This window comes from Malania oleifera, chromosome 6 (genome assembly GCF_029873635.1).
Source record: "Malania oleifera isolate guangnan ecotype guangnan chromosome 6, ASM2987363v1, whole genome shotgun sequence".
In the NCBI taxonomy this organism is placed as follows: domain Eukaryota; kingdom Viridiplantae; phylum Streptophyta; class Magnoliopsida; order Santalales; family Ximeniaceae; genus Malania; species Malania oleifera.
In genome coordinates, this window is record NC_080422.1 from 9,847,739 (window position 1) to 9,870,052 (window position 22,314).

Sequence of the window (22,314 nt, forward strand, 5' to 3'; positions counted from 1 at the left end):
ATGCACCCGAGATCCACTCTTAGGGAGGATATTATATAAAATCAGGTGGTGGATCACCTTAGCCTCTAGGGTAAATTTCTTATATGCTGGAGGATGGTTCAGGTTAAATTTCTTGTTGATTTGACCGAGTACCGCCAAGTTATAGGAGCACTCTAATATCTCTCTCTTACTCGGCCCGACATTGCCTCTCGATTAACAAGTTTGCTCAGTTTGCATAAACCGTCTCAACTTCATTGGACTGCTGCCAAACACGTTCTGCACTGATTGAAGGGCACTCTTAATCATGGTATTCTCCTTAAGCGTACTAGAAATCTCACTCTTCAAGGGTTCTTTGATGCAGATTGGGCAGGTGATAGGGATACCAGATTCTCCACCTTTGCCTATATTATTTTTTTGGATGATTATCCCATTTCTTAGAGCACGTGGAAGCAGCGTGTTGTGGCTCATTCCTCCACCGAGGCGAAGTATCGGGCTCTTGCTTCAGCCACTTCCGAGTTTATTTGGATTCTCTCATTGTTTCATGAGCTTGGTATTCCGATAACCAAGCCTCCGCATTTATTTTTTGATAATATTGGTATTACTCAGTTAAGTTTTAATCTTATAATGCATTCGTGGATGAAACATATTGTTATTGATCTTCATTTTGTTCGTGATCTGGTCTCCAAAGAAATGCTACAAGTCTCCCATGTCAACACATACGACCAGCTTGTAGACCTCCTCACTAAAGCTCTTTCATGCCAGAAATTTCAAAATTTGTGCACCAAGATCAGCTTTTCTGATGGCACGCCTATCTTGAGGAGGCGTATAAAGGAAATCATGTAGTTGTAACCATCTTAATTTCCTTGACCATATCATTTGAAAACTATCGACGGTTTTGTTCGGTGCTGTTTCAGCATAGGATCTTCTTGTAACGTTATTTTTGAATATTTTTTATGTTCAATAGTCTAAAATCTTCTTGTTACGTTATTTGAATATTTTTAAATTTGTAACCACAATACTCTACACAATCTTTATATATAGGACACCTTCGTATCAATGAAACCGCGATTTTTAAAAAGCTAATGTTTCATTCTTCAACCGTTGCTATTGACAATTACAGTACCAAAACAGAATATGCCTTTAAAATATCATCAGTCAGCGAAAGGAAATAATTTTGAATGCTGTTTTATTAAACAACTACTTATTCATTTCAAATGCCAAAATGTTTTACATGAAATTACACATTAACCCTTGTTTTCTTGCACATTTATACATATATGGGATCAAAATATTAAATAAGAAGAAAGAAGAAAAAGAAAGAAAGGGACGTGATGCTATGAATTTCATTTATACATACAATTTCCTTTTGACTAATTAAGAAAACAAAAAATATAATTTCAATATGGACATCTACATCATCCTCTAGAAAGATTCTCTGGTTCCCTTCCCAGAAAGAAATATGCCCCAAATTAAGTTGAACAAGCTTTTGGCCAGGCTAGCCCTCACTTATCTTACCTTCTCCCCTTCAAAACTGTCTCTTTCTTTCTCCTTCTACCCACTCATGAATGTCTTCAAATCATGCAAAGCCACCATGCATCTTCAACTTGGTCAAGCTCCGCATCCAACCTGTGGCGCACTGCCACCGTCATCTTTTCTGCAAGACAGGGATCGAGCCATACCCGTCCGATGAAAATCGCAAACTGTCCGATCGAACGGTCATTTTCCTGGCTGTTCATGGTATAGATATATGATACAGATTGATAGAAAGATGATTGTACTCTTTCTTTTTTCCTTTTTTTCTTTTTTGCTTCTATCTGTTTCTTCCTTTTCTACCAAAGACTGTACTGTACAATGCTTTCAAGCCTTCTAGTGTTCTGTTTTATTACAAAAATCCTTATTTAAGGAAGGTGTTAGTACTTAGTACCACGCACGCAATAAAGCCACCGAGTGTTTTTCAGAAATGCTCCTTGTGGAACTCGAACTTGGTAGAGCCACCATTATGATTGAACTCATAGCACAGTTTGCTTAGTTCTTTAGCCAAGACTGGTGCACCGCAGTAGAAAACTCCTGCACCAATATTAAAAGAACATAGAACAACAATATCAGGTAAAGAAAAAGAAAAGGCAACAGCTCCAAAGCTTTATGAGTTCCCGAGGCTGAGAAGGAATCACTGACCTATCCTTGCATTAGTATGCTTGGAACATAATTTAGAAAAAACCTTCTTCCAGTTAGGCCTAGCGAAATGAGTCCGCACCTGATAATTGGAATCAGGAATTGTTAGTTGGAACACATGTAGCCACTATAGGTATCTCTGTCTTGGGATATATAGATCATAAAGTTCAAAAAATGATTTGGTTGCAAGGGCTATGGAAAAAGGTTATGACATGAATCAGAAATTTAGAAGACTTGAAACAGAACAAGAAGAACTATGTTACTGCCAGCGTATGGCAAGAAAATGGAAAGAAGAGTAGTAGGATCTTACCCGAGTGCCGGAAACAATGTCAACCCCGTTCTTAGCATGGTTGAGTGCTTGGACCATGGTAATGAGAGCCGATCGTGCATCCCCTTCTTCGTATACACTGGTCAAGTAATTATGCATCTCGATCACAACCTAGAATTCAAGGCGACAAGTTAGCAATTGAAAAACACATGGACATTTAACCAGAAAATCTAATGGTTTTAGTACTGTTGATTACCCTCTGATCAAGCTCGGCCACTTCATTCATGACCCCTTTGAACCAATCAAATGAGCCTTGTTCTCTAGTCACCCAGTAGAAATAAGCATTGGTTGTCTTCAGAATTTTCCTCTGTTTTGGGGATGCCCTGTTGACTGAGGGCGAATCAGTAGTCCCAGATTTCAGGTCTGAAGCTTGATTGAAATCTGAGGTTGCGTCCTGAGAATAGAAAACTTCTCAGATAACTGTTGAAGTGGCAAACTCACTTAAGTCTCATCTTTGATTCGTAGATGTTAAAGTAACCATGATATATAAAGACAGAATCAGAGTAATGGCTGACATGCATAGGGATTTAGATAGTTTGCATCAAGAAGATAAAGGATTCAAGCAGACACAATCAGAGTAAAGTTAACATACTGCCTGCTCCTCCATTTTGACAATGTTGTTGAGCAGATCCTTCAGAATGCTAATGAAAGGAGTTGCTCCGATTCCAAGACCAACAAGTAACAAAACATCATATTTCCGATAGTCCTGGGCTGGAGCTCCATAAGGCCCATCTATTAAGAGTTTTGGCAGACTGAAATCCAGAGAAGAATATGAAGACTACATTAACATGAACTAAAAATTGCTGTTAAAAAGATGTCAAAGAGCTTGAGCAATCTAGGATTTGGTGGTTGTTGGACATTAAAATCAAATATGAGATATACCTTTTTTTGGTTGTTTCATCAGCTCTTAATAACCCACTCTTCCCAGCTACAGGTGGTTCACATGCCTCTGAGAATACCCTCTTTAGCTCTTGTGTCCAGTCACCTAGCTGCCGAATATGAATGCTAAGGTAGTCATTGCCAGGAGCTGATGTGATGGAAAATGGATGCCTGAGTCGCAGATATCAACATATTAGCAATAAGCGCGTAGAGAATAGCAAGCATTGGTGAATAGCTATGTCAACCTTGTCCAACTAAACTTAACCCAATAAAGATTCATGAAGCAAAATTTAATCCGCTTAAAGACTTGCTACATCAATCGCTTGACCTTTATTCACAGCCCAGATGCCAGTAGTCAGTGTAGCATAATATGTTCTCTTTTATCAATGATTCTACCAATTGATATGTTTCCACAAACAATTCGAATTCAATTCCTTCACCTAAGTCTCCTTATCTTTTTTGGAAATGCTCAGGTATATTTGCCAGTAGGGCCAAAATGAATAGCGTATGAACGACATTTGTATTTCACCAGTCGCTTGATAAAGATAAACACTCAAATTGAGAGGATTCAATCTGAATAATGGGTTGACCATTTTACCATGTAAGGTCCGAAAGGGAGGAAATTCAAGATATCTTCATATAATAAGAAGCAGTGGAAAAGACTTTTCCAAAAATATAAAATATAGTGAAGACAAGGTATAGATAATGGTGATATACCATTCAAATGGGGAAACAGCAGGACACTGGACGAACATATACTGTCCACTCTTGTACCGAAACTGGGGAGGCTTGGACATTTGCAATGTGAGAACATTTCCCGGATAAATAGCAACCTAGAGAATTTTGCAATAGAAATATCTAAAATGTTAATTATCGTTCAAAAAATATTCTGAAAATGTTAATTAAATAAAAAAAGAAAGCAGCAAATAAATGTGACCTAAATTTTGGCACCATATACATGGATGTCAAAAGGATGTATATCAACCTAGAATTAGGACAAGAACATGGATTTCTAATTTATTGTTCATTTCTAACTTAACATTTTGTGCTCACCTTCAGAAGACGGACAGTATAGAACCCAGATCGAAAGAATCTGAGAGTCCTTTCCCCTGCATACAGAACAACAGGGACTGCAAGAAACATCCATGTCTGCAATCCAAACTCTTTAACATCTTAGTTGACATTTTTAACAAACAGCAACATGTTGGATGTATATAAAAAATAAAGGATGATTTGAAAATTTACCGTCTTGAGGTACCATCTGTGAACAAGATAGAGGAATGTGCCATGAATGATGAGCAAGACGTAGACAATCACAAAAAGATGGTGTGAATACCAGAAAGCATTGAAACCAGTGAGCCTATCGAAGGGCTTCGGCAGTTTAACAAGGCTCCGCCTGAACCACCTGGTTGCAAGTGTGAAAGCAACTGCCATGAAGATCACCATTAGAATGCCAGTTACACCCTCAGGCCCTCGAACCAGGTCAGCGTAAGTGGGTTTCTTTTTGCCAAAGTCGTCAGCCAAATACTTGCTATAGTATTTTTCAGATGCACTTTCAAGCCTTGGAAAGTCACAGGCAAGGTGGTTCCCAGCATGTAGAATGACACCAATTACAATGGCTGCAGCAATTGTCTGAAGAGAAAAAAAAAACAAGTGAAGGTAAAAAAAAATGAGTACCAACCGAACTGATAGCTAAAACAGAGCTCATAATCCAACCTTATAACAAAGTTACTGCCATTCCCAAACAGAATCCTAACATCATCCAGAATTTATTTGATTGTCATAATTTTGTACTTCTTTATACGAACGGTTGGCTCTATACTACTTGTTATCACCGGAGAAGTCCGTGGGTAGGTTTGATACATATGAGTGAGCACCAACTTGATCGAAAAATTTAAACCTATTGGGTCTTGGACCTAACCATTTATATAAGCACCCATCATCCACTCAATTTTTTTAATGTGAAATAAACTCAAAAATGGAATTCTCAACATTAATGTTGAAGATTCTAGAAGCTTTTTTGACTTTCCAAGTTGGTATACTTCTGTATATAGATTGATTGTAAATATGTTTCCTAAATTAGAGACATGCTCTAATGGGTGAGAGATTTATAGTCCTAAACTTTAGCATTCCAATTATGTATAGTGGCTATTTATGCCCACGATATTGTAAAGCAAAGTACAAATGAATAATACCAAGTTTTGACTATTAACACCAATTTTTAAAGTACCCAAAATTAAGAAGAGGCACACAAAGTAACACAAAGTGCCAGTTAAGATGGCTAGGTTATGAAAGCCAAAAAGTGCATCCAGAATTCAACAGATCAAGCTGTCCTCTGTTATAAATAGCCAACCTTGTTTTAATGTGTCATGTTCCTGGCGATACTTAACTAACTAACCAAACTACATAGCTAATGAGTTCTAGAGGACACATGCCACATGCAGTGAGGGATCATCTATATTAAAATTAAGAAAACGACAGCGGTTTCAAAGAACAAGCTGATTCTAGCAAAGCAATCATTGCGAAGAATGGCACACCAACACCATTGAAGGTTCAAATGGACAAATGGCAGTTCATACTATTAAGGCACCTGCAGCCATTTTACTAATAAACAGGGTAAGAAAGCCAAATACTGTACCACAAAGCTACCTGCTCCATGCAGTTGACAAAATTTTAGTTACAGAGATAAAATTCGCTGGATGCTTTAGCAAATGAAAACAGCTTTAGTCTAAGCCATGTGGAGTAACAGAATTGGACCCATTGGATATTTTTTCCTTCTATGAGTACATAATAATATTTCGATCCACTTGAAATGGCATTTTCATCACCATCTAAATGAAGTATTTACTGGAGACTAGCAGGTCCAGTACAAGAAGGGCGGTATTCAGTATCCCACATAAGGGTGGGCATGAAAAATCTAAATACCTAACCAAATTGAACCAAAAAAAATTAGTGAACCATTTTTTTGGGTTCGGTTTTTGTTTGGAGTTTTCAATTTTTTCAATTAATGGTTTAGATTTCAGTTAAATTGAATATAATGGTTTAATTCAGTTAATCAGATATCGGCCTAAAAACTAGCTAATAGAATTTTGATTAACCATTTAAAATAAGGGAATGGTTCGATTTACAGAACCATGCCCAGCCCTAGTCCCGCTTATTCAACTTAGCTGTTGTCTGCAGTAGTGCTTCCACCCGAGTCTATCCGGACGGCGGCTGGAATACACAGGCTGCCAGATATTAATTATTTCCAAGCACACAAATGCAGCATACAGAAAATTACCCTCAGAAAATGACTGGGAGAGAAGACAGCTGTGCTGCATGGGCACAATAAGCTACTATATAACCTTTTATAAAGATAAATACATGATTGTGAGTTAAAGGAATATCAACAAAGACGAATGAGGGCCATATCCAACATCCACCAGCACTAATATCAAAGCACTTTCAGTTGAGACATGCATGACACATGAAGCGACTTACTGGTGGGAATGTAAGTTTGATGACCATATATCTCCTTTTTTGTCGTCTTAAATAAAGCATTTGTTATCTCTTCTTCTTTTCTTTCCTTTTTTTAATTTTTTTTTCTTGTTCCCCATCATTCACCTTTATCTAGACCCTATCTTAGCCAAAAGAAAAAATATCCAAATTATTGGAGAATCACTATTCAATGGAGAATGTACATAAAGTCACAGCCACGTTTTGAGGACTTGTTTGTCAAGTTTAAGTCACGGTAACATCCCCGGCATGTAGGGGCGTCCATTAGCTAGTCAACTTAGCAACGGATGCAAGTAACTAGCCAGAGAGGGGAGGGGGTGCTACAATGCATGATTTTGACATATGATCTATGATCTACTTTTTCTTTTCTTCTTTTTTTGAGTACATGATCACTTCTATTTATTAGAATTCTTGCAATTTTTTTGGTTGAAAAGAAGTAAAAAGGAAGAGGGAAAGAACTTTAAAGAAGATAAGATGAGAGAGGAGAAAAGAAACTTTAACCAAGAGAGAAGAGAAACATGAGAAGTAAAAAAACAAAAAAAAAGATAAAAGTCAATTATCATTCACACTAATAATTATCAAATTTTGGCTGTATTTAAAAATGTCATCTGCCTTCTTAAGAATTTTCAAGAACAATTTAGATGCCTCAGGAGCATGCACTTCCATCTAACAAAATGATGCGACATAAGTAATGCAAACCAACCCACAAGCTTATATGATGTGGTTTTATTTCAAAGGGGAGGCCTAAGGCACCTAAAATTTTCAAAAGTTTCTCTCGGTTTCAATTTGAGGTGAAAGATGATTCTTTTTTCTCACTTTTTTCCTCTTTACTTTTTGCCACTTTTTTTTTGGTATGGGAGAAGTGGAGGGATTCATTTTACTATTTTTCCTCTGGCCAAACAAATTGGTGCACCACCCCTTAGCCCACTCTACTCTTAGGAAGAATCAAACGTCGGCCTCCTATTTTTGGCCGGATAATGAACTGGCTAGGCAAGGTCCATGATCTACTTTTCAAGTGAACGATTCTGAGTAGAAACAACTACTTAATAGCTTAAAGTGTAGTTTTATTAAACAGTTAATGATTCCATACACATTTGCATGTGACTAGAAGCTCTTAATTAATTAAGGGGACAAGGTGACCAACCATGCTGACTTTTTATAACTAGTCTTGCACGCGAGGGGAAAAACACTATGGCCAGGGTCTTTAGTTTTGGCATTTCACAGCTTCGTACTGCTGTACCAGGTGAAGCCCTATGATGTGGGCGGTGTCACCATGGGTCCATAATATTAAGCATTGTCCATTCAAAAAATACTTAAATCACAGCTTCACACTACTATACCTATGTAACATGAAGGCATGTCATTATAGGGTGTGACACTAAAAAATTTCCTTCTAAGAGATATTTAAATCACAGCTTTCATTTTTTTTCACTAATCATAGCTATCATTGCATGGAGGAAATGGTCATTTTAATGGCCAATTTATATATACCATAGGACACTGACCTACATATGTTTCAGAAAATATGCACGTAGATCCTCACAAAAAGATTAGCATCATTTTAATCTGAAAAAAGAAAATATACAAACGCGTGAAACAAGAGAGGAAAGGTGGGAAAGGGTAGGGCCGCCTACCTTGTGAAAGTTGATGTTGTCATCAAAAGGTACAAAGTATCCCAGCTTGGTGGACCTGAGCCAAGTGATGGTGTTCCTGCAAACAGGCAATAGAATAAGGGCCATGTTGAACTTGAGGGTCTCCGCCGCGCCCTTAGCCGTGAGGAGGCAGTAGCCCATCACCTTGAACGCGCTCTTCTGCTTGTACTGCAGGAACTTCCAGGTGAACAGCCCTACCATAATCAGGACCCATAGGGAGAGCACCCAGATCCTCCTCCAGTTCTCCTGAAGGTAGTATAGCACATTCGTGCTTACCCTTCCTATTGGGCTTCTCTTTCTTAGGCCCTGTAGGTTCTGACTCAGGGCTTGGCTCGTGTAGCTCAGAGCTTGGCTGTAGTTCACATACGTGTCCTTCTGTAGCAGCAGTGTCTCTAGTTGCCACAGCTGCATCATCGTCATCAGGATGGGGCATCAATGTCAATAAAAATTGAATCAGACGGTGAAGTACCAGCATGAAAAGAAATAATCATAATTATAATAATAACGAAAAGAAGACAAAAGAGTAGGATCATGCATGCCAACTCAGAGAGCAGCGCTGCACAGGACAATACTGCACCACGCGCATGAGTGCTAAGTCCGCGTAACTCACAGGAAAAAAATATTTGATTTTTTATTTTTTTGGATTTCTTGGCAAGGTTCATATGATGAGAGTGCTAGGTTAATTACAAGGATACAATAGTGTTTAGAACATTAACCATCATATTCAGGCATGCTAGTTTGTGCCAGTTAATGTACTGTGTAGTCTCTCCTTTACCTTTCTTCCCCAGTTTTACTAGGTTAAAAAAAATACACGAAAGTAGAAAATATATACACAATGGAAAGTATATATGAAAAGGGTAATAATAAAGCATATATACACGGACAGTATTTATTTTTTATTCAAATTTTATCTCATTATTATTAGAAATAGGAATTAAGGAAAGGTCTGGTCACATGATGGATTTATCAAACTCCAAAGCACCAGTGTTGTGAAAAAAAAAAAAAAAACACCAAACACTGGCCTACTATCTATAATGTGTATTCATCATGCCCGGGGAAGGTAGTGGTCGGTGTGGGTACTGCAAGTTGCAAATACTGTTTTACATTCTACGACAAAAATAGTATTGTGCAACTTCATAATAATATTTTTTAAGTGAAAATGCTTTACAATAATCATATATTGAAAATGATGCAATGAATATGAAAAATATAAAGGCTAGCTTAGCTAGTTAGCCTTGCTATTGGTGTAGCACTTGTCCATCACAAATTGATTTCTAAATATAGCTATAAAATTCAACAGTAATGGTAGGAAAAGAACCCAACATTTTAAAAAAAAGTAGCAAGCCACAGAGCCCCTGGAACACAAAAAATAGAACTGATCGAAAGCAGTTGAACTACCACATTTGTTAATCAAATAAACAAGTATTTTATCAATATTAACAATTTGTTCTAGGAAAATTAATGTAATGGAAGTCCAGTGCAACGTCTTCATTTGATTATTTTTGTGTACAGTTAGGCAACGCGGCAGCCGAATTATATGAAAATCTAAGCATTTTTCGTGTAAGAAAAAAAAGCACGAAGAAAAAGTCCAACTCCTATACTAAACCTCTGATGTATATATATATATATATATACATATAAACTAGGCTTAAATACGGATCAGCTCGTATCCTGATTGGATCTAGAAAACCCACCTACAGCTGGGAGGAAATCGATTTGCAGAGGAAGTATTCTGGAAAATTTATTCAATTCCGTAATCTTAATTCTATATTCAGATTAGAATATATATATCATCAAAAAAAGAAAGTGAATGCCAACTAGCCATCACTATGTCGAGGATAGGGACAGTGTCAGTGATGTTGACCGTTGACCTCTTACGTGTTTTACACACAGAGGAGAAGAGTGGAGGATGACCTACCTCAATGTAGCCAAGCCTCTCCGGGTCCAATTCCTCCATGATCAGAGCTGCGTACTCCTCTGCCTGTTCCTTCAACCTCGATAACTTGTTCGCACTAGCACTCAACATGATAATCTACGCATAATACCCAAAAAAATTCGAAATTAAAATAGAATTTTATAATTAATCAAAATTAAAATCATAAATCAACAAATTAAGCAAAACCATTTTATTTAATTTATAATTTGAGTCAGCAGAGAGTAATTAGTTCTAATTAAATGACGCAAACACCCCCACCAACCCCACTGAGAATGACACAACTTCAATCACTTTTGACAAAACCGATGCCGTTTTGGACAATTCGACATACCATCTGTCAACCCCCGAGAGATCCCACCCGGCGACTCTTTCTCTGTCCTATCATTTTTTGAAATTTTGGGAAACGTCAGAAAACTGAAGATTTCAATTTCATGCATTTGGGGTGGTTGGTGTTGGAATTTCTCAGGTTTAGGCTCACCAAACACCTGCCTACCGGCTAATATTCTAACCCAAACGACACCGTCTCGTAGAACATACAGACGCTTGCTTGTGCAAACATGCAAATTAGGAAAAGAGCATAATTTGTCAATTTGTTTTTACCAGCAGAGAGGGAAAGGGTCAGCAGAGAGAGAGAGAGAGAGAGAGAGAGAGAGAGAGATGGGGCTGCGTCATGTTTATTAGTTTTTTATGTATAGATTGATTTAATAAATTATTGTGCTAATTAATTTTAATGAATTAACTAAGACCAGTAACGCGCAAAATGTCTGGATTTCAATATTTTTAAAAGAAAAAAGAACGACTTTAAATGAAATGAAAATGGATTTGATGACTTTGATCTTTGAACTTTGAACAGGAAGTACCTCTTTAACTTCTTCCTCGGTGATTCTACCGTCTTCGTTCTTGTCTACCCTGTAATGTTACAAAAGAGAACAGAGGTTGTTCGGTGAAATTACGAATTAAACCTCACTGATTAAAGAAATTTTAATATTGAATATGATATTCCCAAGTTTTTGTCATTTGACTAAATATCCTATTACCGCAGCGTTGGACAAAATAACAATAACTTGGCATGTCCTTAACTACAACTTACCCAATAATTAATAGTTGCATTAGGTACGTTAATCAAAGGATGTATTTTAAATACAAATGAAATCAAATGCTTTATCTGTCAAGATATTGAACTGAGATTAATCATGAATTCAAGCAAAATCCAATAATTAATTGACTGGAATCAATTAATTTAAAATTGATATCTTTCATGTTAAAAAATAAATATATATTTTAAAAACCATAATTTATCATATATATAAAAGTTAATATATAATATAATATATTTTCTTTAAAAAGAGTTTAAAATATAAACTTACATTTATATGAATTTCAACAAAAGATAATTGTATAAAATAAAATGTTTTCAAATATAGTCTTAAAATATTTATAAAATATCAGTCCAAATTTATTGAATTGAAATTATCAAAGCAAAATCAAATTGATAACAATTTTTTTTTAAAAGTAAATAAAAATTAAATAAAACAAATAAGTAACTAATTTACGGATTCAGTTTTATTTTATTTTTCAATTTCTCTTCATAATAAATAAATAGGGGGACTTTCTTAATAAATAAGTGTTGTATTTACTATTTTTTTGGCTATTAGTTGTTTAAATTTTTGTATTTTTATTAATTAATGCATACATGTCGAAGAAAATCTGGAGTCGAGAATCGAAGCTCTGATCGGTGATTTGAGACCAGTACTCGTAAAGCTCGTCTCTGCTGATCTTGTCAACCTTTAACCTCCGTCTTCTGCTCAGAGCATCGAACATTTCTAATGCAAACTCCTTCGAATCTCTCATTCCTTCATTAATTCACCAAAAATTCAAGAGGTTAATTTAAGATATCACATTTCGCAAACAACAAATATGATAGCAGAATCAAATCAAACCGATTAAATGCAGGATGGGATATTAAGGAATACGGATACCGATGCATTGAGCAAAATCTGAGCGGTAGAGGAAACCGTCCTTGGCGAGCTTATCGAAATTGCCCTGAACTTCGTTCCACTTATCAGCGCCGTTTGTTTTACACTTGCTGATGAATCTGAGCCCTCGGAGCGCTTTCTGAGCGCCGGAGCGGGTGCGGTCGAGCTGAGCTCGCTGCCGGCGGAGGGCGCGAGCGGCCATAGCGGAGTCGAATCCACTGGAACTTCCCGCGACGACGACGTTTTGGACCGCTGACGACGAGGACGACAGCGTGCGCGACGCGTGGCCGTGACTCCAAGAGAATCTCCGGATCAATTCCGCTTTCAGCTCATGCGAAAAATGCCTGGCCTTGGCGACGGCCTCCGCCTTCAGCTCCTGCGAGAACTGCCGCAGCCGCCGGTTCGAAGAGCTTCGCCTGATCGTCGGCGACCTCGACGCCGATGCCGAAGCGGACGCGGACGCCGGAGTCTCCACACTGGTAAGGCCGGCCTCCGGATCAAATCCGATGGCGGCAGCCGGCTCCACGCTGCGGAGCACGATGGTGTCGTCGTCTTGGAGATCGAGCGTAACTTCCACAAACTCCTGATCCGCCCCCGATTCCGACGTCTGGTCAGTTCCCGGCGACGAACTGCGGCTTAACGCGCGGCCGGCGGGGACGGTGTCGGACGCCCATCGGCGCTCGTGCTTTGCTGAACCCCTCATTGATCGATTCCAAGAACAATAACAACAAAAACTAACTGCAAACAGAAAGGTGAACTGGCAAGACGAGCTCACCCCTTACCAAAGCAATTAATCCTAAAGTGAAGCGGGAGGAATCGTGCTAGTAGGCGTCCGGAATCTCCAGGAATTGACATGAACGCCTGAGAGAATTGAAATTAGCATTCAGTTAAACTAGATCACAGAAATGCCGTGAGAAAGAAGACAATTCAGGTCGCAACCGAGAGAGAACGGCAGCGACCTCAGTGGGGGGGACCGAAGAACACCGCCCATCTCTATATCTCTCTCTCTCGATTTTGGACCGGAAAATGCCGAAGACAAAAGAAACAGCGCACTCTGCGAATAATTGAGCCGCTGCCCCCACACAAAAATAGAGAAGTAACTCTGCTGCTTTTTTGGCACACACATATATATATATATGTATATATATATATAAAATATTATATTATATTATATTATATTATATAAACATATTCAAATATATGAATGTGTCATGTGTGTGTATGCGTGTATATATTTGGGCCGTTGTTTTGGGTGTTTGGCAACGCGTTTACACTGGTCTTGGGGGAGGCGGCTATAAACGGAACAGAGGAGAAAGGGAAAGAGGTTAGAGGAGGGGGAATGAAATGGGAGGAGGACAGTTGCGGGGGGAAATTTTGGATAGGGTAATTCCAATCTCTGAATATTTTTGGGCGTTGAGGAGGTGTGGAACCGCGGTTTTATGGGTTTTCCGAGTCGACGGCCGGAATCGGCCGAGTCAACTGTGATGCTTGGTAGTTGAAACTGCAGACTTGGGGTAAAATTTTCCTCCCACGTTGAAGGAAATGGAATTGAGGAAAAGAAATCACAAGGGATTTTTGCTTGGGGTGAAAGTTTTGAGTCGTGGTATCAGTACACTCCATGTGGTACAATTTGTTTGGGTGTAAGGATTAGAGGTACATTTTGCTGTCACTGCTGATTAGCTGGGAATTGATTTTTCATGTAAGAAATTAACTATTGAGATATTTCTACGGCATGTATGTAAAACTAATATAAAGTAAAAAGTTATTCAAATTTGTATAATTTTAAATCTATAATTTTGATTGTATGTTATCAAGCATTAGAGTACGCAATAATTGTTTCTAAACACATCTTAAATGCACTTCAAGTACCTAAAGACCGTCTTCAAAGTTCTTCCTAACACGCTTTTCAGGAATTTTAAAGCATTAGCATATGATAACCTCAACATCTCCTTCAAAACTTTCTTTGATTTATGGATATGGCGTTGAAGACAGTCAAAGATGATTATGATGCAAATTCTAGAAAATTCTAGCACAAACTTGGTGCTAACAAATTAACTATTGTGAAACACACTCAAGAGTTATGTGCACAAACACAACAAATTGAAAGAAGAATAAAATCAAATAAGAACAAAATGATTTATGTGGTTCAACAATATGCCCATATGAACAAAGGTTGTGTACAATTTTTATTAAATCGTCAATTTAAAACTAAATTAGGGTTAATCCTAACTTACATGTCACAATCTTACATCAGATGTGTACTAGAGAAATTTCGAGTTTAGAATGTTGGATTGAGTTCTAACTATGTGAAATGACTTTTATAGGATAAATCTGTGAGATAAGTGGCTCGAAACAAGACAATACCTCACTAAAATTGATCCCAAAATCGTTACATTTGGTATTAGAAGCACTCTAGGGTATTGTCATGTGAGACCCTACACCAAAGCATTCTAACAAAGACATCAAAGATTAGACCCGCGATTCATATCACGATTTTGGAGGAGCTTGCAGGAGGTTCTGGAGTCTCAATTATCGTTTAGCACGACATTCCATCCTTAGTCAGACAAACAGACTGAGAGGACAATACAGATACTAGAAGATATGCTCTAAGCGTTTGTATTAGACTTTGAGGGTAGTTGGACTCAGTTCATGCTACTGGTAGAGTTCACATATAATAGCAGTTACCAGTCCAGTATTGACATGACACTGTTTGAGGCACTGTACTGTAGGAGATGTCGATCTCCTTTGTATTAGGACGAGATAAGTGAGTGGCGAGTTGTGGGTCTAGAGATGGTGCAGCAGGAATATGACAAGGTTCGGCTTATCAGAGAAAGAATCAGTGCAGCTCAAAACCGACAGAAAAGTTATGCTGATAATCACCGCAGGAATTTAGAATTCGATGCTGGGGATCATGTGTTTTTGAAGATAACTCCATTAAAAGGAGTTATGAGGTATGGTAAAAAGGGTAAACTTAGCCCTAGGTTTATCGGTCTGTTTGAGATTTTAGAGAAAGTGGGGCCGATGGCTTATAGGCTAGCTTTGCCACCTACACTATTTAGGATGCACGACGTATTTAACGTATCTATATTGAGGAAATACGTCCCAGATCCTTCTCATATTATCAACTATGGTGAGTTAGAGCTCAGTACTCGCTAGTCTATGAGGAGATACCAGTGCAGATTTTAAACCGAAAGGAGCGTGAATTACGTAATAAGAAAATTCCTCTGGTAAAGGTTCTATGGAGGAATCATGCAGTAGAAGAGGCTTCTTGAGAGCTCGAGGAGCAGATCAGACAGAAGTACCTACAATTGTTCCAAGAAGTCCCTATGTAATTAGAAAATGTGAGTAAATATGTAGTTTTCTTTTGCAGGTACATGTAATACTTTATTTAGTATGTGGTCTTTTAGTTTCGAGGGAAATTTCTTTTGGTATATGTACTCTCCCAGAACTTGAATTGCAACTACGGTATTCCTCTGCCATAAGTGAGAGTAAGTAATAAAATAAGTAGACCATTTTGCCTAATAAGGGATGATGAACTACATAAATAGTAAATTTCGAGGACAAAATTTTATAAGGAGGGGAGAATATGACAACCCGAATAAAAATGATATTTAAAATAATAAAGAGAAAGGAGAATTATCAGAGGCCTCGTCGACGAACACAGGGGATTCTTCGACGAGTGCATAAGAGGGCCTCGTCAACGAGGCCAAGTTTCATCGACGAAGAGTGGGTTTCATCGACGAAATTATTGAAGGACTCGTCGAAGAAATGATGTGGCTCGTCGACGAATCTAATCCTATAAATATCAAAAATCCAGATTTTTACTTCACAATTAAGAAATCTCTCTCCTCTCTCTCTCTCTCTCTCTCTCTCTCTCCCTCTCTCTCTTCGATTTCGGGTCGGATTTACACCGGTTCGACAATCTGAAGCCACTACGATGCTCCTGGGGAAGTTCTCTTCAAATCTGCCAGAGTGGATCGTTGGTGAAAGCAAGTTGGAATTCATCCATGAGTTGAGGTAAGACTTTTTAAGCCAAATTTGGTCTTATGGTAGTTATAGGAAATGATATACACGTGAAAATACTGAAGTTTAATACTGAGAGCTTTCATTTTTAAGGTATTGATTAGGAAATCCTATGAGTGTAAGACCAGATTTTATAGGGGCTTTTCTCAGTAGTTAGGTAATGGAATAAACTAAAGCAATTATTTTCCACACAAATTATTATCATATATGAGTAAATTATGTTCAGAAAAACGTGTATTGTATACGAAGATTATGAAATAAATGTATATTTGGAAAAATACTGTTGTATACAGAAATTACAATTTTAGATGGAACGTATGATTTAATTTAGCATTGTGTGGCATGAGTATTATTTTTCATGAAATGTATTACGTTACGGCAATTTTACGAATAAGCATGTTTTCAGGAATTACGTAATAATGCAGTATATGATGATTTTGAAATACATGATAATTGATTTATTTTCAGAATGTTATGAAATGTTTGGCATGAGGCCGTATTTATGAAATGTTCGGCACGAGACCGTAATTGTGAAATATTCGGCACGAGGCCGTAATTATGAAATATTCAACACGAGGTCGTAATTGTGAAATATTTGGCACAAGGTCGTAATTATGAAATGTTCGGCGCAAGGCTGTATTTATGAAATGATCAGCACGAGGCCGCTATAATATCATGTACTATATGTTATCAGAACCCAGATGTTAGTTTAGTTCAGTTTCAGGAGCTCGGTACCGTAGCTATATAGATCAGATATCCATGTTTAAACTTATGCTAACCACCCCACAAGGGGGTGGGAGATGGATAGTCGATGTGACTTTCAGTGTAGAGCGGTAGACGTCTACCTGACAGTCTAGACCAGGGTGTGGCGGACCCATCATACGTACAGACATTTTTGACTCAACAATGGTCGGTCAGCCATTGTCGGGTCCCGGCTTCAGGCTACACAACCCGTCAAGAGGTAATACATGACATTAGCTAGCTATTCATCCTAGTTATGTTTTCAGTATTATCAAATATAACAGATGATTAATGAATGATATGAGTTACTAGAAAATATGAAAGTATATGATGATTCAGTATGTTATAACGAATGTTTACAGATATATGAAATGTATTGTATATGTATAACTACATTATATATTCATGTTGTCACACAACTGCATTTAGTTTATTTTCCCTTACTGAGAAGTGTTTCACCCCTAAACTTAATATATTTTCAAGAGGCCCTGAGAGACCGATGGGTCGTGGCCGCCGTTGAGCTTATTAAGTTACCCTACTAGGAGGGTAAGATTTTGTTCTAGGATCAGGATTATTTTGTTGTGAGGTCCTAGTTGTATTTGGAACATTATGGGAGATTGAAAATATATGTATGCTATTTTGGTGTAAATAGAGTCTGGTATTATGTTTTATGGTTGGATGATTAAGATTTTATACTTACTGCTGCTTAGGTTTCCGCTGTGATTGACAGGTGTCCCCATTACCCACGGGTTCGAGTTGATATTGTTATTATTTATGTTTATTATGTGATAAGTTAAGGGGGGACGTTACAGTTACAGTACCACATTTGATGTATATTAGGAAAATATTGAACTTAAAAGGTTGGTTTAGGATACAACAATGTGAGACATTTTTTATAAGATAAACTCATGAGGCCAATGAGCTAAAACAAACAATACCTCATTGTACGTAGTTGGATTTGAGATCGTTGTGTCTAGTATTAGAGCTATCTTGAAGTACTATCATGTGGGACCCTACACTAGAACTCTTAGATGAGGATGTCAGAGATTAGATGGGAGATAAGTCCAATATCATAAGTGTATTAGGAAAATTTTTGACTTATAATGTTGGTTGGGCTCCATTAATTATGTGAGACTCCTTTTACAGGACAAATCAATCTATAGGAATGTATATATAATCTTATGTACCCTTATACAATAATATAATGATACCATGTCTTTGGAGTCCTTAAGGCCATCTTGCATTCCATACAAAATATCTTACTTATAATAGGCTTCAAGTTGATAACCTTTCTTAATATGACTCGTAACTTATCAATAATAATTTTGAATGTGTGGTTGTATGTGTTAAATCGTCCCACCCGGGAGTATATAGTCCAAGAGAGGGGGTGAATGGACTCTTTTCACATATTTCGATTATCTCTACAAAATAAAATCCCTTTGCAAGATTGCAAGTAATTATATCACAATATATATAAAATAAATCAAGCACAAGATAATAAAATTAAGAGAAGGGTAGAGAAATATCAACATCGGTATTGTTACATGGTTTGACACAAAGCCTACATCCACGCCTTAGCACCAAGCTAAGGATTCCACAATCCACTATGAATACGCCTTTACCGGCGGAGCAAGCCTTACAACTCCGGTACCAAACCCTACACTCGGGAGCAAATCTCTACCCGCTCACAAAGAGCCTTTGGTTCACAAAGAACCTTCACCAACAACGGTTTACAAAGAACTTTTTACAAGATGATGGATAATACAAAACAATTCTCCTCATAATGGGCTAATATCAAATACAATCAAATTTCATACTACTCTCTCAAAGAATGATTCAAATAAGATAAGTGAGCAAGAGAGATTGAGCACTTGTGAATAAATAACAAAGATGCAAAGTGTTAAGTGCTTAGATTTTAGTATTCAAGATACATTTCACTAAAATGATCAAGAACCATCCTAAATAAGTTTATAGACTTGTATTTATAGGCAAAAACCCTTACTAGTCATTTTTGCCTGTTAGCGTCATTCTGCCTATTGGGCTCGTCGACTAGTGCCCTGCACTCATCAACTAGTGTTCCTCACTCTTCGACAAGTACATTGAATTAGAAAAGGTCATCAACATGAAAGTTGTGGGATTTTTTCTTAACTTACCAGGGACACCAAGATCGTTCTTTTAAGACTTTTATAGCAAAAGTTATGTTCCAAATACTGAAGGGTGTTTAGGAAATTTGATAAGTACATAACTGAGGTTTTAAATCCAACTAGGACCAAGTTTGTAAAAGATTATAACACTAATATAATTAAAAACTCTTCCTTAAGAAATTTATTTTGAATATAAGATATCTTATTTATGAAAACACATTTACAACTCATTTCGATATTTTATATGCTTAGTATGTCCTTTATGAAAAATATACTTGACTTTCTTGAGTGCTTAGAACATAAAGCTCGTTTTGACACAACTGGTACTAAGTATAAAAATAGTCTTAAAACTAGGATGTTAAAAACTTGTCCTTTTGAAAACATATTTTAAGTTTATGATTCTTTTGATAAACTTTTTTATTTTAACTTCGAAAACTCTTAAAGTTGAGTTTGTGACTTTAGGTGAAAATCCTATTTACTTATGTTTACTAGTATGCATGCATTTACTCAACTCTTACTTAGAAATCATGCAAGAAACACACCCACATGAGTTACAGAATATTCCTACCTCACACAAACCTTATTACATATAATTTAACAATTAAGTTCTTTCCGAGTGAGTGTCCTTTTGATCTTTCCTGCTTGATGTCAACTCGGTCTGATCTTTGCCTTTAGTCTAGTGTCTTCATGATTCGCCACATGAACATGTACTAAACATTATCTGCAAAGATGGGAAACACTAGGAACAACATATATGTTAATATCATCAAAACATATAAACCATGATTATGTAGCCCCCAAGACTAACAGTATGTATGTGTGTGTGTGTGTGTTTTAAATCAATATTTTTTGTATATAAGTAAAATAATGAAAAAAAAATAAAAATTGGCAAACATGATTAAGAAATTTTCTTCGTATTTTACCACCATAAAATTTATGCATTTCTTTTTCTAAGAAAACCCAAGGATTGCAAGTATTCATATGATTAATATGTAGGATTCACTATGGATTGATAGTTCAAACTCGAATGATGAGAACTAGGATATTAAAATGTATAAGGGAAAAATTTTTGGGATCCTGATATTATAGGTTAGAAACAAACATGCAAGGCAAGAGAAGGTGGCATGAGACTCACATCACCTAAAAACCAAGGTAGTGCTGAGCTAAAATCATGTACAAATAGTTGTAGACACTCCGTTTTGTCCAAGACTTATATAACAAAACTTTATATTTTTAATTTTCCTTCATCAGTCCAATAAAAAAAAAAATTATACATGAAAAATGGAAAAGAGTAGCTTCAAGGTAACTTGCACAAGGGAGAATTTTCAGTTAGTCATAAAATTATAAATGAAAATCAATCAATCACTATCATTTATTTTAAATTGATTGATCAATCAAAAATTAATTGGTCAAGCAAAATTGAATGACTTTCCCCCCTTTTGCCTTCAAGGAGTTGAAGGGAATGGGGGAAAAAAAAAAAGAGATTAAGAGTGAAAATGTGAAAAAAAAAAAAAAAAAAAGAGAGAAAAGGTTGAAGATTGATAGTGAGAGAGGTTGAAAAGCTCAAGCTGAGGTTGGAGAAACTGGGAATAAAAGCCTTGGCAACAAAGAATTTGGGCAAAGAGAGACAATCGAAATGAAGGCATAGGAGCAAGCAAGGAAGTCGCAGAAAGGAAATTAGGAGGAAAAGTCAAAGAGACCCAAAAAGAAGGAATCTTAGTTTTTTTTTTCTTTTTCCTTCATCAACTCATCATTTATTTTGCAAATTTAGGGCGAATGTTGTAGTGTGTCGGAAATTGTAATTAAATCAATTTAAAGTTATCAATTCGAAAAATAAAAATTGATTTTTGCAATTAAAGATTGGTACAATAAATATCCCCCAATAGAGTAAAAAATAACATAAAAGGAATTGGGACACATGTCACCTCTTAAATTTTCAAAAAAGAAACACTTGCGCCACATGTCACCATGGATGGCTAACATGTGGTAGCCTTCTCCCATTTACTGTTTTTTCTTCCATAAATGAATCAACTCAGTTTGACCCAAGTCAACTCAGGTTGACCCATTAACCCAATTCAGATTGATTGAATTGGTTTGACTTCCGTAAACTGTAATTTTTTTTTGAATTTAAAATTAATTTTTAATTTTAAAAAAATATTAAAAATTAAGAAAAATTATAAATAAATAAATAAAAACTATTTGGGTCTTTTTTTTTCTCAGATAAAAAAAGAATAAATGAAATGGAAAACAATTCTTTTAAAAAACCCAAAAAATTGTAGAAAAATATTGAAAAGTTTTAGAAAATTCTTGAAAAATTCTAGAAATCTGGGAATGTTTTTAAGAAGCCTTTTACTAAAATTTGATTAGTTTGTTTGATTATTTCCTGTGTTTATTATTTTTGTATATCTTGTGTTTTGTATGTGCATCGTGATGATAAAACAAAGGGTAAAGAGGTGTTTCAGACCTCACTTATATAAATTCCAAGAAGGATTTATCTAATAAGATTCCCAAAGAAGGGATCTTATTAGACATTCCTAATTGCTCCTTATTTTACATTTTCTTTTAATACTTCAATATTTATTTGTTTATTAAGGAGTTAATTAAAGATCATTCGATTCAATTTATGGATAATTCATGGTTAATTAACTAATGTTCGTGGAACAGGTGTGTAGGAAGTTCTAATACCTTCCCCTCACATAATTGAACTCCTGATCCCAGTTTTGGTAAAAGCATATGGAGACTACTGGTTCCTTGGCCATAGGATCAATCAACGAGTAGTAATTAGTTGAACTAATCTCACCTAGGAAAATAACAGGTTAGTAGTGACTCCATCGAATTATCATCAATGTCGCGACGTCCCGACACTCGTGTACCCCGGGCGACGAAATAAAAATCAATTTTAATTTTCAAGGAAAAATAGGGAATGTCGGAGTCGCCACTAACCTTTTAGTGTGATTAGAACACATGATTACTACCTCGTTAGGGGTAG

At 36.6% G+C, this 22,314-nt stretch overlaps 1 protein-coding gene across 2 annotated transcripts; it reads right to left on the reverse strand.

Annotated features, from left to right (window-relative positions):
* Positions 1-1,151: 1,151 nt before the first annotated feature.
* Positions 1,152-13,530, reverse strand: LOC131157418 (respiratory burst oxidase homolog protein A-like). Of its 2 annotated transcripts, XM_058111554.1 has the most exons (15): positions 13,377-13,510; positions 12,421-13,278; positions 12,135-12,294; positions 11,302-11,350; positions 10,424-10,537; positions 8,488-8,910; positions 4,604-4,990; positions 4,412-4,507; positions 4,076-4,191; positions 3,362-3,529; positions 3,072-3,231; positions 2,676-2,873; positions 2,462-2,590; positions 2,155-2,233; positions 1,152-2,046 (listed from the first exon to the last, which is right to left on the reverse strand). In XM_058111554.1, exons 2-15 carry the CDS (start codon positions 13,118-13,120, stop codon positions 1,934-1,936), a joined length of 2,892 nt encoding a protein of 963 aa, XP_057967537.1. In that variant the 5' UTR covers positions 13,121-13,278; positions 13,377-13,510; the 3' UTR covers positions 1,152-1,933. The 2 variants fall into 2 exon arrangements, with proteins under 2 accessions (XP_057967537.1, XP_057967536.1); XM_058111553.1 differs by having other exon boundaries at positions 12,421-13,530.
* Between the last annotated feature and the right edge of the window lie 8,784 nt (positions 13,531-22,314).